The sequence below is a fragment of the Mustelus asterias genome, chromosome 1 (assembly GCF_964213995.1).
Source record: "Mustelus asterias chromosome 1, sMusAst1.hap1.1, whole genome shotgun sequence".
NCBI lineage: Eukaryota > Metazoa > Chordata > Chondrichthyes > Carcharhiniformes > Triakidae > Mustelus > Mustelus asterias.
This window is the reverse complement of record NC_135801.1, coordinates 27002099-27020237: the sequence shown is the minus strand read 5'-3', so window position 1 is coordinate 27020237 and position 18139 is coordinate 27002099. Positions and strand designations below refer to the sequence as shown.

The following is an 18139-nucleotide window of genomic DNA, read 5'->3' as shown; positions in this document are numbered from 1 at the left end:
CAGTAAATTTGTCGATTGAAGTGTCTTTTGTGTCTTTAATTCCTGCATTAACGGTTTTACTTAGAGATGTCAGCCTCTCTCAAACGCCAGAGGTTAAACCTGCTGTTTTTCTCAGAGATGTGTGCTGTGAACTGAACTTTTATCGCACACCGGTCACAGCACCGAAACAAACCACAACAGTGTTTGTGCTCCACGCGAGCTTCCTCTCATCCTAATTCCCTGAACCCTATCAGCATATCCTTTCTCCCTCGTGCTGTTATCTAGTTTCCCTTTCAAAACATCCGTGCTCTTTACCTCAACTAATCCAAGTGGTAACAAGCTCCACGTTCTAACTGCTCTCTGGGCAAAGAGGTTTCTCCTGAATTAGTTATTGGATTTAATAGTGAATAGCTTCTATTTATGACCCCACGTATTGGGTCTGGTTCCCTCCCACCCACCTTCAGAAGTGGAAGGCATCTCTCTACGTCTTCTCTACTAGATTGTTTGACAGTTTTAAAGACACCTCTTTGGCCATAAGAGCTCCAGCTTGTACAGCCCCGTCCTGACAATTATAACCTGCAGTTCTTATGTAATCCTCATAAATCATTGTTGACGACACCTTTTTCAGTACCTATATATCCTTGTACTAAGGCAACTAGAATTGTGTACAGTATACTCCACCTGTGATTTCATCAAGGCTCTATATTAACACTTTCTTTTCAATTCTGTTCCTATACTCCTTTGTTTTATTTATACTTTACACGGCTTAGTTAAATTGTGTTGCTACTTTTAATGCTTTGCCGATCTGTACCTTAAGATCCCTTTGCCTCTCTACCACATTTAGACTGTCATCTAGAATTAAGAATCTACTGATGACCATGAAACCATTGTCGATTGTCAGAAAAACCCATCTGGTTCACTAATGTCCCTTTAGGGAAGGAAATCTGCCGTCCTTACCTGGTCTGGCCTACATGTGACACCAGAGCCACAGCAATGTGGTTGACTCTCAACTGCCCTCGGGCAACTAGGGATGGGCAATAAATGCTGGTCAGCCAGTCCCACGAATGAATAAAAAAAATTCTTCTTCTTCCTACTGCCTCATGCTTGGCTATATTGAAATTTTATTTACCATCTAAGCATCCATTCTCCTGATGTCTTGGATATATTGTCAAAGTTACCCTTGGTGTTAATTATATGGTCCGATTTGATGTCATCCACAAATTTTATTTCCAATTCCCAAATCAAAATTGGATTGACGTAGATAGTCAGCATTGCTCCCTGCGGAATATCACTGCCGACATTCCATTGCTACTTATCTGGTTGGGGAGAGTCAATGATCAGGTAGTTTGATCTCCCTGTATGAGGCTAACCCATTGCACTCTGGGTGTGCTGAGGCCTGAGATGTCCCCAAGTGTACCCGAACAGGCGCCGGAGTGTGGCGACTAGAGGGTTTTCACAGTAACTTCATTGGAGTGTTAATGTAAGCCTTCTTGTGACACTAATAATTTTATATCTTATAATAATATTATAACTACCTTTATCTACCATTCCCTATTTGCTGTTTTGTAGCCATCGTGCTATCCATTATGCTACTTGTCCTCTGATTCTGCAATTGGTCATGAGTTTACTATGCATTGTACAGTGTAATCGTGTAGGATACCTAAATTCTTCGTGTGCACCAGTTACTGTATTGATGAAGTGATTTATTTTACCTTCTAGCACTTTATGCTTTTCTTCAAAATTTGAAAAATGAGAGCTAAGATTTACTGTGATAAAATTCAAATTGATGGTTTTAGAACCTGCATGTGTGGGTGCGTCTGGAAAAAGGAATTTTCTGATTCTAATTATAAATCTACGATGGCTTTTCTTTTGTATTCTGTGAAGTAGAAAGTGCCTTGTGTAAAGAGCAGCCGAGGTTGCTGAGAACTGATGTCCTGGCTGAGGTCAAGTATACTTCTCAGTTGCAATGGGGTTAGAGGCAATATCGCCTTGAAAATGTAATAGTTGTGGTCCCTTTAGCCGCAGTGCATGCGCAGTATCTGTCGCGGAGTAAGACCTGCTATGTATCCTCCTGGCAGCCACGTCCGTCCACGCAGCCTAGCAAGAACATTGCCGCGAGGGCACTGGGGATTATTTCGTGACCAAGGCAGGGCTAGAATACTAGACGGGAAGGTAGACTAGAGATGGGAGGGAGCATTTGATGATGAAGTTATAAAGAGGGAAAGAGTCCAGACTATAAAGTAGGGTGGCATGGTGGTGCAGTGGTTAGCACTGCTGCCTCACAGCGCCAGGGACCCGGGTTCGATTCTTGGCTTGAGTCACTGTTTGTGCGGAGTCTGCTAGTTCTCCCCGTGTCTGCGTGGGTTTTCTCCGGGTGCTCTGGTTTCCTCCCACAGACCGAAAGACGTGCTGTTTAGGTGCATCAGCCATGCTAAATTCTCCCTCAGTGTACCCGAACAGGTGCCATAGTGTGGCGACTAGGGGACTTTCACGGTAACTTCATTGCAGTGTTAATGTAAGCCTACTTGTGACTGACAAATAAACCTTTAAAGATACTCCCAACATTGTAGCGAGGCTGGTGGGAAGTCGCTCGGAGTCTTGGCAAAATTTAATGAGAAAGTGTTTAGAAATAAGGATTTCTATTTAATTGAAAATAATAATTGTTAAAACCTGCATGCAAGATGCTGTCTGAGATGACTGGGTGGGTGGGCTGGGTAGAGTAGAGTGAGCAGGGCAAGTAGGGCCTGGTGTCCAGATGTGAGGAGGCAAGACTGGAGTGTGGGATGCAATTGCAATAGACCTCAAACTCTGACCTGGCAAAATTCTGATTTTTACAAATCAAGATGAAAGTCAGTTATATTTTTTTAAATAAAAAATGCTTATCTTTATCCATGCAGTGAGGCTGGAGTTCTGGTTGCTTCCTGAGCCGCGAGGGGCCTATGAGCTGTGTAAATGCTGGTTGAATTACTGACCGGTTGCATATACGACTGGTTATAGCTGCTCCCTTTACAATGGGAAATTCCATTGCAGGGACACCTGGTGGCCTGATAGAATAGTGATTGTCAAATCTGGCCATTTAAAAATTTACCTCTTCGTGCTTATTGATTTTTCAATATAATATATCAGATCTACAACAATGTTGTTCATATTAGTTAAGAGGAAACTATACATCTTTTAGCCAGAGTTACTGGGCAGCACGGTGGCACAGTGGTTAGCACTGCTGTCTCACAGCGCCAGGGACCCGGGTTCAATTCTGGCCTTGGGTGACTGCCTGTGTGGAGTTTGTACCTTCTCCCCATGTCAGCGTGGGTTTCCTCTGGGTGCTCCGTTTCCTCTGTTCATCCAGCAGAAGGAATTCGGTTGCAAGCAATAAAATGAAACAAAAACTTACTCCAACAAATAAATCAAAGAAAAAGGTTTAACAAAGAAACGCAATTACTCCAACACCTGAGGCCACACCCTGGGCCATCCAAGTACCCCATGATTCCCAACTGCTGCTGTCTACTGAGTCAGCTGACCACCACATCATTTTATGATTGGTTACTTAGTCTACTGAGTCAGCTGACCACCACATCATTTTGTGATTGGTTACATAGTCTACTGGGTCAGCTGACCCTCGCAGCATGTTACCATTGGTCACAATATAACAAATCCAACGTTATCATTGGCTATATTCTAACATCCTCCCGCCGTCCAAAGATGTGCAGGTTAGGTGGATTGGCCATTCTTAATTGCCCCTTAGTGTCCCAAGGTGTTTAGATTGGAGGGATTGATGTGGTAAGTACGAGGTCTTACAGGGATGGGCTTGGGTAAGATGCTCTGTCGAAGAGTCAGTGCAAACTAGACGGGCCAAATGGGCTCCTTCTGCACTGTAGGGATTCTATGATTCACTATTCCAAGCTGAAGGAGTGTTCAAGTTGTACAAATGCAACAAGACCTGGACAATATCCAGGCTTGGGCTGACAAGTGGCAAGTAATATTTACGCCACACAAGTGCCTGGCAATGACCATGTCCAACAAGAGAGAATCTAACCATTGCCCCTTGACATTCATGGCATTACCATCACTGAATTCCTTCACTATCAACATCCTGGGGGCTACCAGTAACTGAACTGGACAAGCCATTTGAATACTGTGACTACAAGAGCAGGTCAGAGGTTAGGAATTCTGGAGAATAACTCACCTGTCCACCATCTACAAGGCACAATTCAAGAGTATGATGGAATCCTCTCCATTTGCCGAGATGAATGAAGTTCAACACCATCCAGGGCAAAGCAGCTGCTTAATTGGAACCCTATCCACAAACATTCACTCCCTCCACCACTGACTCTCAGTGGCAGCAGTGTGTACCATCTATAAAATATGCTGCAAGAACTCACCAAACCTCCTCAGGCAGCACTTTCCAAACCCACGACCGCTACCACCTGGGACAAGGGCAGCAGGTGCCTGGGAACACCGCCACCTGGCGTTCCCCTCCAAGTCGCTCACTATCCTGACTTGGAAATGTATCGCCGTTACTTCACTGTTGCTTGATCAAAATCCTGGAATTCCCTCCCTAATAGCGCTGTGGGTGTACCTACACCACGTGGACTGCAGCGGTTCAAGAGGGCTTATGGGCAATAAATGCTGCCCTAGCCCACGCTGTCCATATCCCATAAAATGAATTTCAGAAAACAAAATTAGGACATCATCTATTGAGCCAGTAAGGTGGTTCTTGTAATAATTTTTTTAGTGCTGTTAGTGTCATCCTTGGAAGAAGTAAGAGCCTTAACCCATTGCCTTAACCCATGATTTGAGTGTATGAGAATGATGACATTGCCAACTCAAGAATCTTCTACTGTTGATGTATTTGATGATGTTTGTACCCGGGAACTCAATGTCTTGGGTTATTAGAAATTACAAAAGTGAGAGACAATGACGCCTCTTAAGACGTGTGCTATAATCAAACATTTTGCCTCACCCTGTGGATCGCGCTGTGTTTACATCACGAATAATTGGGAATGCGATTTGATAATGACACGACAATTATCAATGTCACATCTGTGACCCTGATTGTCACATCCAACGTTCTGTCTCATTGACCAATAACATTTAAAAGATGCGGAAAGAAGCCAAGTGTACGATGGAGAAGGAAACTGGGTGAATTTAGAGTCAAATTAGACGCAGAAAGGGAAGTAAAGCGAGGGAGGAGGGGGAGAAGGCCAGAAAGGAAACATAAAAGAATATTGTAACCCAGCATGTTTGGGAATTGTTATATTGTTCCTTGAGGGTGGGTGTGAGAAATGTAGAAACCTTCTTTCCCAGTGAAATTTAGACCAAAGGGTCTCATCCATTGTGAATATGAATTAGGGGGGGCATGATGGTTAGCACTGCTGCCTCACTGCGCCAGGATCCGGGTTCGAGAAGTGGGAAGCTAACTGATACATCTTAATGCTTGGTTCCCCTAACCCTGCTTCAGACTCGGGCAACTGCAGCTCAGCTAATTTTAATCGAGGCTGCTTCTTCCAAACAAAAAAACTGAGCGACCCGTAATTTTCTTTCAGGACCTTAGCAGACAACAGGGTAGGTAGCATTTGCAGAGGACGAAGTAGCCTAGATAACGCATTCACCTTAGTGAGGCAATTCTGCCCAACCAGGAAGACCAACGATGTAGGTCCCACTTAATAGAGGCCGATAATGGAGGACGATTTGCCTTATATAACTGCTGAAAACCAGAGAAACTGCAATTGCCCAGATAAGGAAACCTGAACGGGGACCGTCTGAAGGGAAAAGGGGGGGGGTCTACCCCTTAACTTGCCAGGTGCAGAGCCTCCGATTCCATGATGTTTATCTTATAACCTAAAAGAAAATCTAGCTGTCACCTCAATAATAGCAGGATCAGGGACATTCAGGCCCGGAAACAAACAGCAACACATCATCCGCCCAAAGTTTTATGCTGCTTACCTCCACTAGACAATCTGAAGGTCATGTCTAATGGTCTGCCAAGGGTTCAATAACTAGTGCAAAAGTAAGTGGAGACAAGGGGCTTCCCTGCCTCGCCCCTCTCTGAAGGCCAAAACTCTCAGATCTTTAACCATTTACAAGGACTGCTGCCATTGGCTTCTTATAGGGTTCCTGAATCCACTGCACAAAGTCCCCTCCCAATCCAAGTTTATGCAGCGTATAGAACAAATAATTCCATTCCACTCTATTGAGAGCTTTTTCAGCATCCAAAGAGATCACTAACCCATCTCAAACACACTTTTGGAAGATCTGGATAATATTCAGCAATCTCTAACATTATTGCATCAGTTTTGACCCTTCATAAACGATCAGTTGTTGTTATAAAGTAAAGTAAAGCTTATTAGTGTCACAGGTAGGTTTACATTAACACAGCAATGAAGTTGCTGTGAAAATCCCCTAGTCACCACACCCTGGCGCCTGTTCGGGTACACTGAGGGAGAATTTAGCATGGCTATACATGTACATAGATATACATGCTTGGCTCTGTAGTAGGCTTAAGGTAATAGATACTTTAAGTGCAGAGATATATTGGGGAGAGAACGTCTGTGGGAGCAAGATTACGTTTTACATTTGAAAGTTAAGTTTGCAACCGTTATGTATGTCACATCTTATGGCTGTATTCAAGTTGAGATGGAAGAATATGATGGAAAAACATAATTTTTTTACACACACACGGTTTCTAATATAGTTTTAAATGTGTAATAATAATTGTACACCACCCTTCAGGCTAACCTTCCTGAGTTGCAGCCACAATTGGAAATACTGGGTGTCTCTGAATGGGAACCTATGAACATTTTCAAAGCCTTTTCGCCAAAAGAGAACTCAATTCCTGGTGACTTGGAACGATTGCGCTGTGGAATTAAGGGGGATGGTCAGCTTAAACACAGTTCAACCGTGGCAGCAGAATGATGTATTACCTGCTTCTGTCACTATCAAACCGCAGACTGCGTTGGCCATGAAATTATCACCGTCATGCCTTGATGTTTCAGAACTGTAGCCAGGATCTTTTGGTGCCGTTTATATCAAACAGTGCTTCATGAGTACAGGATGTCAACAGGGGACACTGTATCAGACAGTGTTCAATGGTTAATGAGTGAATAATGTTAGGGGGATTAAGGGATCCCCTGTGGTATTCCTGCGAGTCAGAAACTTGTTACAGATATTGGTGTTGTACCATTTATTGAATGGTGGATTCTGATTATTTCGGCCTGTGATGTTGCTCACAGTCGAAAGCACTGCCCTGTACAAAACCTTCCCACTTTCCCTCTTCTCCCACCCCTCCTCTTTCCTTCTCTCCCTCCCTGATTCCTCCACCGGCATCGTTCACGCACATCTGAGGAGTGCAGGCAAGGCTTTGATTTAACATTGAAAAATGCAACTCTTGGCAAGTGAGACTTGAGCCTGCGTACTCCTTACTTGGAAAAGATGGTGAATGAAGCCAAAGATGGAACCTTTGGAAGTGAAGGTGCAGGAGAGGGATGGGAAACTGTTGCTGGAGCTGCAATTGCCACGTTCAGATAGAATTTGGTTAGAAATGGAACCAAGCAAAGACGCTGGAGGATATTGGAGGAGAGGCAGGCATTGGGGGGTGGTTGACCTTCACCAAAGGCTGCACAGGGGCCAGTTCACCACCACCCCCTTTATTTCACATTTTTAGTTTTAACTGCGACTTGATCCTGTCCCTAGTATATTCTATTTGGATAGAGCTATTTTTGAGAATTATGATGTCCGTTTGCAATTATATTTCATGTCTTTTGTCTTTTAAAAAGCATTTAGACAGTTACATGGGTAAGATGGGTATAGAGGGATATGGGACAAATGCGGGCAATTGGGACTAGCTTAGTGGTTAAAAACAAAGGGGCAGCATGAACGAGTTGGGCCGAAGGGTCTGTTTCAATGCTGTAAACCTCTATGACTCTATGAAACTTGAACCTCTCTGTCCAAAGAAACAAATTGTATTTGCTCTGCACTTTTAGTACCTCTCTCAGGACTTGCCAAAATACTTCATGTCCAGTAGATCGGCAGTATTGCATAGGTGAATGTGGCACATGGGAAAATCTCGGAAAAATCTGAGACAAGTGGTCACTTCATGTTTTGTAGCTGAGTACGGCAATGTTGCTCAGAAGACTGGGAGACGTCTGTTCCTTTTGAGTAGCGTCATGAGCTCTTTTAAGACCATCAGAATTAATGGAAATTGGGGTTCAATGCTTCTCTGAAAAGTGAAAGCCACTGATGCTGCAGCGCTCCCTTAGTACTGCAGCCTGTGGTACATGCTCGTGTTCAATGAGCGATCTGAATCCACAAAGCCTTCTGAACGGTAAGCAACTGGTGGCAAACTATTAAGTCATCATAGAATCCCTGCAGTGCAGAAGGAGGCCATTCGGCCCATTGAGTCTGCACCGGCTCTCTGACAGAGTATCTTACCCAGGCCCTCTCCGCTGTCCTATGCCCCGAACCCCATTCATTTACCATGGCTGACCCCTCTAACCTACACATCCTTGGACGCTAAGGGGCAATTTTGCATGGCCAATCCACCTAACCCGCACATCTTTGGAGTGTGGGAGGAAACCGGAGCACCCAGAGGAAACCCACACAGGCACAGGGAGAACGTGCAAAGTTATGCCCCGTTGGAACTTGTGAAGCTTGTGGGTACAGTATTGTCTCTTGGTGAGGAGAGTAACCAGAGACCTTGTACATCTAATGCTTTGCTCCTTTGGGGCAGTTTATGATTGCTTAGTCAAGCATTTGGGATTGTAATGGGACCAAAGTGTCAATCATCAAAGGTTTAACTTTGTCGGAAAGTATTCTAGACAGGAGAATGATCCCGGCAGTGAAGGACTTGACATAGGAGGAGCGTTTGAGGACTCTGGGTCTGTACTCAATTAGAGTTTAGATGAGGAGGGGTCTCTTTGAAATTTACAGAATACTGGAAGGCCTGGATAGAGTGGACATGGAGAAGGTGTCTCCATTAGTGTGAGAGACTAGGATCTGAAGGCACAGCCTCAGAGTAAAGGGACGATCCTTTAGAACCGAGACGAGGAGGAATTTCTTCAGCCAGAGGGTGGTGAACCTATGGAATTCATTGCCACAGAAGGCTGTGGCGGCCAGGTCATTGAGTGTATTTAAAACCTAGATGGGTAGGATTTTGATTGGTAAGGGGATTGAAGGTTACAGGAATAAGGTGGGAGAATGGGTTGAGAAACATTTCAGCCATGATTGAATGGCGGAGCAGACTCGATGGGCTGAACAGCCTAGTTCTGCTCTGCATTCTATGTACTCGTAGTGTCCTTGAGTAATGTGTATGAAATGCGTTGTGTCTTCAAGGTGACTATCAAAGCCTTTTACTTCAGTTTGATGAGCACCAGTTAGATATAAATGGCAAAATCATTATTCTGTAAGGTTTGATTTTTTCTTTTGCACTTTTCTTTTCCTACATAGTCCAGGTATTTGTGCCACCCTGTGTGTCGACTCCAGAGTTTGTCCACGCTGCCATGAGGCCTGATGTGATTACGGAGACTGTAGTGGAAGTGTCGACAGAGGAACCTGAACCAATGGACACGTCTCCCGTGTTACCGATACTGGAAACCCCCGAGCCAACCAAAAAGAAGAAAGGTACGAAAATATTTACTCCCCTGTTTTGCACGTTCTGAATTTTCCGGAGAATTACCCGGGACTGTATCTTTAATTAGAGGGTATCACCTCCTGTTTCTTGGGGACACTTAAATAAGGTGATTGGCACATGGTTTTGTTCTTCCCCTTGAATGGGAATACTTGATGTGATAAAAGCCACTCTTTATCAGTAAGATTCGTAACCAAAATTACTTGGAATATTCGCAACTGAGTTCACACTGAGCTGCAAGTCGCAGCATGAGTTATCGCCTTTAACTGGCATCTTTTGACACTGAATTAGCAATTTCACTCAATGCCGCTGGCTGCTGCAGAGAATGGAAATGTCTCTGTTGACGTATTCCCGATGCTCAGATGAAGGTGCAGTTAAGTTATTCTTAGCGTCGAGCAGCTTTACCCTGCATCTGACCGTGCTGCAGAAGGGCTACTTTATGAGACCATATATGAAAATGGGAAAAATATTGACATTACCAACCCTGACTCCCTTAATTTTGGATGCCAGAATTAAACAAGAAGATTCTTTTGAGAAGGAGTACTTTGAAAACTTGATGCCACGAAGTACTGTCTCACTGTCAGCCATAGCAGTGACTGCAGTAGCTATCCAGTTGGGTTTTTTTGCTGATGTGTTTCTCTAGGTTGTGATGAAGTCATTTAGCTTTATTGCATTTTGACCACCTGACCAACGCTCTCGACCTTCTGATAATGTTCTCTCACTCACCCAGTGAGTAAAGGTACTTGCCTTCTCTGGTACTGAGCCGAATGGATTGGATGATCCCTGGTGTAATGCCCAATCTGCGCTGCTCACAGCCAGGGTAAGGGTTGCCTTTTGGAAGGAGAAGGGGGATTGAAATCGCCCAGTGAGTGTCCAGTTAGAAAGTGTTTATGGGCCATGGGCGTCGTCGGCTGGCCTACATTTATTGCCCATTCCTAGTTGCCCTTGTTCAGAGGGCAGTTGACAGTCAGCCACATTGCTGTGACTCTGGCGTCACATGTAGGCCAGGCCAGGTAAGGATGGCAGATTTCCTTCCCTAAAGGACATTAGTGAACCAGCTGGGTTTTTCCAACAATCAGCAATGGTTTCGTGTGCATCATTAGATTCTTAATTCCAGATATTTTTTTATTGAATTCAAATTCCACCATCTGCCGTGGGATTCCAACCCAGGTCCCCAAAACATTCACTGAGTTTCTGGATTAATAGTCTAGCAACGATACCACTAAGCCATCGCCTCCCCAGTGTATGTCAGGTGATACTATGCTATGCTGCAATGCTCCTGCCCCCCGCCCCCCATTTCATATTGCCTGTGAACACTGCTTGGCATGGACACCATCCAATTGGGGCTATACTTACTGGAGGACTTGGTGGCACAGTGGGTTAGCACTGCTGCCTCACAGCACGAGGGACCCTGGTTCGATTCCCGGCTTGGGTCACTGTCCGTGTGAGTTTGCACATTCTCCCCGTGTCTGCGTGGATTTCCTCCCGGTGTTCCAGTTTCCTCCCACAGTCCAAAGGTATGTAGGTTGGGTTAATTGGCCATGTTAAATTGCCACTTGGGGCAAGATTTTCTGGCCACACACATCCCAAGACCGGAAAATCCCACCCGAGGTCAACGAACCTTTGCATGGTCTGTGACCTGCCTGCTACGATTCCCATGGCGGGCATGACAGGAAAATTCCGCCCTTAATGTCAGGGGATTAGCAGGGTAAATACGTGGGGTTATGGGGATAGGGCCTGGGTGGGATTGTGGTCGGTGCAGGCTCAATGGGCCAAATGGCCGCCTCCTGTTCTGTCGGGATTCTCTGATTCTATGACTGTTCTCACCCACACACTTGTGCCCAAGCAAGAGCCCGTTTTTTCAGGGGGAAAGGGCTAGCAAGTGGCAGGAATGCAGGTGGAGGGGGTGAAGGAAGGGCAAAAAACAAAAAAATGCCTAGAAATTGGGAAATGAAGATGTTTTTTAAATTCAAGACCAATGATTTCAGACAGGTTTCACTGAGGATTTAAGTAATTCAGGCTGAAGCCAGCCTCCAGTGGAGATGAGAAAGGTATTTACACTTTATTGATAAATAGTCGATTAAGTGAACATCAATTCAAAGTCATCAGTGATAAGAATTCTACTGGATATTTCTTCCATCCCCCACTTTCCTGAAGCAGTTCAACTATTTAATTGAACTGGGGCTCGAGTTGCCCTTTTCACTACTTTAGTAAGATTTGTAGTAAATGAGCGTTCCAATGTGTCTTACAGCTGGTCGAAAACCAAAGAACCAGCAGTCTGGGTTGCCTAATAGTCCGTCGGAGCTATCTGTGAAAAAGAAGGCTAGAGAAGGGAAGGGTAAGTGTAGCGGCCAAAAGGCGAATTCCCACTAACAAAGCCGTGGGAGGGAAGAGGGTGTGGATTGGAAGGATATTTATTGCACTTTCCAGACGATTAGTAAATTGGTGGGATGAACCTGGTCAAAAGTTCATCACATAACATTCAATCCTGATATTATCTTTGGAGGCAAAGCAGCTGCATCATCCATCGCCACACCAATGCGTCACTGCTCACTCCATCACTGGCGGCCCACCATTGAGATCAGAGGGATCATTTTTGGGAGCCTTGCCAAGTGACCGCCCATTGCGGGGAAATGATGGTTGCACTGCCCACAATTTATGGATGGATACTTATGGGTGGTGTTTTCCTGTTATGTGCACCGAGGTGTGTGTGTGTGTGTGCGTGTGTGTGTGTGTGTGTGTGTGTGTGTGTGTGTGCGTGTGTGTGTGTTTAACCCTTTAGCGCTCGTACAGATTTTTCATTTTAATTTCCTGAAGATTTTGCCATTGCAGAGCAAGACAAGAGAGTAAGTGTACATAGCTGATTGCCGAGGGCGTTTAGCCAGTGACAGTGAGCCAGGCAAAGTCTCTGGTTTCACTCTGTAACTGAGCTGAGCTTGTTCCTCCCGGCTGGGCAGGTATTCGGAGCGGGTGAATGGACTTGATTGGCCCACATATTGGGATGGGGAGAAGGGCCTACATGTCAGCGGTTTACCAACCCCCTTGCTGGAAGTGGGCATTGGATTTCTCTGCAGCCAGATGGTTCGTGGCACTCACTGTTCAGACTCTCTCACAGAGAAAGGCCTTGTGCTTGAAGATGCTCAGGTGCAACAACAACCCCATTCTCTCCTTTCCCCCCACCCCCCAAAAAAAAAAACTTCTTCAGTAAGGAATCTGTCTTTGGGAGAGGAAGATGAAGAATTCATAAGACATAAAGGAGAACAATCCTTACTGTCTGAAAGCAGAATGTGTGACTGTAACCACATTCCAGCTGCTGATTTGTCAAGGCAATGTATAAGAGAGAACATGCGGGGAAAAACCTACATCAGGTTTGCTATAACCCCCGCAGTAAAATTGGCTGTGAGGTACTTGTGTGCCATTGACCCAATACCACCGTGCCACCCTATCAGGAGATATCAGCTATCTCAATCCTCATTAGGAAATATAGTCCAGCTTGTTTGACCCTTTGGGAGTGGGATGGGTGCTGGGGAGGCCGTGTGCATGAGAAGAGAATAATCTCCTTTATTCAATTGAATCAAATCCTGATGTTTCTGGCGGGGAGTAAATGAAAACGTGGTCGTTTGGGTGACATATCGCTGGGTCAGAACCCTGGAACCCCCCCTCCCTAACAGCACTGTGGATGTACCTACACCACATGGTCTGCAGCGGCTCAAGAAGGCGGCTCACCACCACCACTTTCTTGAGGGCAATTGGGAATGGGCAGTAATGGCTGACCGAGCCAGCCACATCCCATGAATGAATTAAAAATAGTTTCATCAGGCTTTGGTGGCCCTGGTCATTCCGGAGCAGGAAGGTGAAAGAGGAGGAGTAGAAGCAATATAATAAGGCCGTGGGTCTGGGAATTCCCGAGAACAGAGAGGTTAAAAAGATCTGATGGTCAGAATTATAAAAGATCCGTTCCCACTAGTTGTAGGGCAGAAAAGCGAGGGAAGGAGTTTCTGGCGCATATTCATAGAATTCCTACAGTACAGAAGGAGGCCATTCAGCCCACTGAGCCTGTACTGACCACATCCCAGCCAGGCCCTATCCCCAAAACCCCACGCATTTACCCTGCTAATCCCCCTGACACTAGGGTCAATTTAGCATGGCCAGTCAACCTAATCCGCACAGTTTTGGACCGTGGGAGGAAACTGGAGCACCCGGAGGAAACCCAGGTAGACACGGGGAGAGCGTGCAAACTCCATACAGACAGTGACCGAGGCCGGAATTGAACCCGAGTCCCTGGCGCTGTGAGGTAGCAATGCTAACCACTGTGTCACCGTGCCGCCCTACCAATCCATTTTAAAAATCCATTTTAAAAGCGGGTATGGATTAAATGTTTTTTTTTTAAAAAAGAAAAAAATTAGAAGTGATATAAACAGGATGAACCAAATAACTCAACCGGCTAGCACAGATGCAATGGGCTGAATGGTCATCTCTACTACTTGAAAATTCCACGTCCACCTAATGGGTAGAGCAGCTGTGCTGAAGGTGATGGTTAAGGTCTTTCACGACCCAATTCCTACCTCAGTCACCTTCCCAAGTTCACAAGAAGAAAGACAGAAACTCGAACCGTAGGTATCCGAGGGTGACATTATTGTGTAACCACTTGCTAGCATAGAGTAAACGTCTTCAGGCGAGGAGAAAAGGTTTGGGGCCTGGGTCAATTGTCCCAATATTCAGTGTTACACGAACCTTAAAAGTTCAAGGATTGTATGTTGTCCTCACCCTCCATGTTAATGGTGACTTTAAAACAGTCAAGGAGGGGCCCGATAATAGCATTTCTCTTGCGTTGCTATTTAAATAAAATATAACACTTAGGAGAAAGTACTTAGACTTTCTAGTTTTTAACCCAGCATTGCAATCTTCACTTGTACCGAGGGCCCTGTGCTCAACTTATTTTGTGGTCCCTCTCCTCAAATCCCGCTTTCTCGGGTATCTCCTGCAGACAGGTGAGTCCAGACAGCGAGCTCGGAATGCTTCCTCCGCTCGTGCTTGTCAGCCAAGCAGCTGAGTGATAGCAGCCCCCTGGTCACTTCCCCTCCCTTGATAGCGGGGAGAGGAAAAGCTGAAGCTTGCATCGCACCGTTTTGGTCTTGTGCTTTGCAGAAACAGCGTGCGGCACTATCTGTGAGAAATGTTGACGGAGGTGATGTGTTTTATTCGGCCCGAAGGGATTGTAATTGACTGTCGAACTTTACCCTTGTCTGGAGTGTGCTGTGTTTTGCTTTGCCAGGGAACACTACGTACCTCTGGGAATTCCTCCTGGACTTACTACAAAACAAAAACACCTGCCCTCGATACATCAAGTGGACGCAGCGGGAAAAGGGCATCTTCAAGCTGGTTGACTCGAAGGCCGTATCCAAGCTCTGGGGCAAGCATAAAAACAAGCCAGACATGAACTATGAGACGATGGGTAGGGCACTAAGGTAACAGTCACTGTCAACAATCAATAAATCTGTAACTTCTTAGCCGTCATTGAACTTGCAACCTTGTTGAGTTACTGTTATTTCAGATAAGAATGTAAAGGTGTAATAGATTTAATTTTGCCGATTGCTTTTCCGAGCGATTCTAAAGTGAGTTCGCTTTGAGGTGAAGCTTTGCTGGGTGAAATACAAAGTCGGGTTGAGGTTGTGGGTGAAGTACTCCATCCCCTTTGTGCAGTTCCTTGTGGTGTCTGTCACGGAAGGCACAGTGGTTAGCACTGCTGCCTCACAGCGCCAGGGACCCCGGGTTCGATTCCTGCCTCGGGTTACTGTCTGTGCAGAGTATGCATGTTCTCCCAGCGTCTGTGGGCTTCCTCCGGGTGCTCCGGTTTCCTCCCACAATCTGAAAGATATGCTGGTTAGGGACATTGGTCACACTAAATTCTCCCTCCGTGTACCCGAACAGGTGCCGGAGTGTGGCGACCAGGGGACTTTCACAGTAACTTGATTGCAGGGCTCATCCACAATGTACTCGTGACAGTAATGATAAATAATTAAATCCTATTAGCTGTTTGCCGCTGGCTGGGGAAGGAGTATCTACAAGTACATAATGCACGTGTAAAATGACATGATTGACTCCTTGACACGGTGATGCCGATTATTTGCACTTGTGACTGTTTAATACTCGACCATTTAAAGGAAAGAAATATCCCCAGTGTTGCACAGTTGGATTAACTAATAATTTGGTGAGAGGTTTCACTACGTGATTTGTTGTCATTTTTACCACCACAGTTAAGGGTATCAGACAAATTATATGTGAACTTTAAGGATGTATCAAATGCATGCGCCTCTCCAGGTACATTTTGCAACATATGGAAAGTCAACTGCTGATTCTGCCACATTGAATTCATTCTTCATATCTGCATGTTTTGTGCAAAGGCTTGTTATACGGAGGGGGGGGGGGCGAATAGAGGGATAGAAACAGTGTATGGTCGAAAGCTTGGTGGGCCGAAGGACCTGTTCCTGTGCTGTATTCTTTGTATATTGGTATATCAAGTTACTTCTAACTCATAACTTGACGTTGACAACAAATTGGGCATTGCCTTCTCTTCCATGAGATATCTTGTGCTCCATTAACTGCATTTGGGCAAGAATATAAATTTGTTTAATTGAAAAGAAGTGTAGGATGCTATCACAGTTTAGCGTGGTTCATAGAATCATGTAATAGAGTCTCTACAGTGCAGATGGAGACCATTTGGCCCATCAAGTCTGCACCGACAATCCCACCCAGGTCCTTTCCCTGGAACACCACATATTTACCCTGCTAATCCCCTTGACACTAAGGGGCAATATAGCACGTCCAATCAACCTAACCTGCGCATCTTTGGACTATGGGAGGAAATCGGAGCACCCGAAGGAAACCTATGCAGACGTAGGTGGAGAAAGTGCAAACTCCACACAGTCAAGTGTGGAGGCCGGAATTGAACCTGGGTCCCTGACACACTGTGCTAACCACTGTACCACCATGTTCACCAAAGCGTAGAGATGGAGGATGAATCATGGTTGGCCATCTCAGTGCACAGACAGTGACCTGGGATGGGAACAGGTCTCCAGTTTAACGCCTGTACTATTTTCCTGTGACTGATGTGGGCAGCCTGAAAAATGAAGAAAGTGTAACACTCAGAAGGGAATACTGATTTCCTCATTAGAATTGATCAGTAACTTCCCGTCAGCTTGTGCAACTTTGAAAATTAGAATATTAAGAATGATCACAAGCGAGTATAATGAATAGTTAATGTATAGATTTCTTAGCAGTTCTGCGTTGAAAGTTCTCTTTTCATTGTTTAGAGAGAGAATTCCAGGCCTTGTGGCCGAGAAGGTATTCCTTCCACTATGGAGCTGAAGGAACCTCGAGACACAAGAAGCTAGAATTGGAGGAGGAACCCAGAGTTCTTGGAGGGTTGTAAGGCTAGAGAAAGTTAGAGCTAGTGTTGGAAGTGAAGAGGGTCAGGATTGTGAAGGATTTGAACAAAATAATTAGAATTTTAAATGATATGATTTGCCGGATGCATTGTAGGTTAACGAGCACAGGGGGGTGAACAAGACTCGGTGAGTCAGGGTATGGGCAGCATAGCCTTGGACAAGTGGAAGATGGGGAACTGGTCAGGAAAACATTGAGATAGTCAAGTTTGGTGGTAACAGATGTGTGGATGAAGGCTTCAGCAGTGGGTGGGCTGAGGTAGGGGGTGGTGAGATGAGAGGTGGCAATCGGCAGCCTTTCGGGTGGAGAGGATGTCGGGATTGGAAACTCGATGCTGGCACAGATAGCATTGTAAAGTCATGAACTGTTTGGTTTAGCCTAAGGACAGTGGCCAGAGACTAGAACCACCAGCACCATCCCCAGTCCCTGTTCTTGGTCAGTGTTGGTATGTCCATTGTCCAAGCAGGGACATCTTGTGGCTGAGACCAACTAAATTGCCATCCAGTTTGGTCTGAATATGGGTCCTTCCCTGCTCTGGCTCGGCACCATAATGGACAGTCCGCTGAGTCTCCGAGAAAGCCTCTGCAACCCCAGCACTGTGATAAAAGTTGTGCAACCCCTGTAATCAGGGAAAGCATTTGGCTTGTGGCTCCAGGTCTGTCAGAAATCGGAAGCCATTTGATGATTGACCTGGTTTGCGGGATGCGCCTCTAACCGGAAAACCAAAAGGAGTTTTGTAGATGAACTATGCAAATTTCTACTTTAAAATAAATCTTTGAATTTCATTTTTTGTTCTTTCATTTGAGGCTTTTTCTTTCATTTGCTGCTGCTTCATGAACCAATCAGTGGGCCAGCCTTGGCTCAGTTGTAACATCCCCACCTCTCAGTCTGAAAGTCGTGCGTTTAACTCTCAATCCAAGGACTTTATTGCTTAATCTAGTCCAGCGTTTCTTTGCAGCTTTGAGGGGGCACTGCAGTATCAGAGGTGCCATCCTTTGGTTGGGACATTGAATTGAAGGCCCGCCTTCAATTTGGCGTCTGGGTTCCCACGACACTATTTGAAGAAAAGCGTGGCCAACATTGGAGTGGCAC

The 18139-nt window shown here is 45.4% G+C and overlaps 1 protein-coding gene across 10 annotated transcripts in view; it reads left to right on the top strand.

The window, feature by feature from the left end:
* LOC144492402 (ETS-related transcription factor Elf-2-like) overlaps positions 1 to 18139 on the top strand; it is a 108067-nt gene that overhangs the window by 73649 nt on the left and 16279 nt on the right. For 5 of the 10 annotated variants that reach the window (XM_078210442.1, XM_078210449.1, XM_078210436.1 and 2 more), the window contains 3 exons: positions 9421 to 9594; positions 11853 to 11939; positions 14877 to 15069. In XM_078210442.1, coding sequence (XP_078066568.1) covers positions 9421 to 9594; positions 11853 to 11939; positions 14877 to 15069 — 454 coding nt within the window. The remainder of the gene's footprint in view (positions 1 to 9420; positions 9595 to 11852; positions 11940 to 14876; positions 15070 to 18139) is intronic. The other 5 variants (XM_078210432.1, XM_078210469.1, XM_078210481.1 and 2 more) reach the window with 1 other exon arrangement.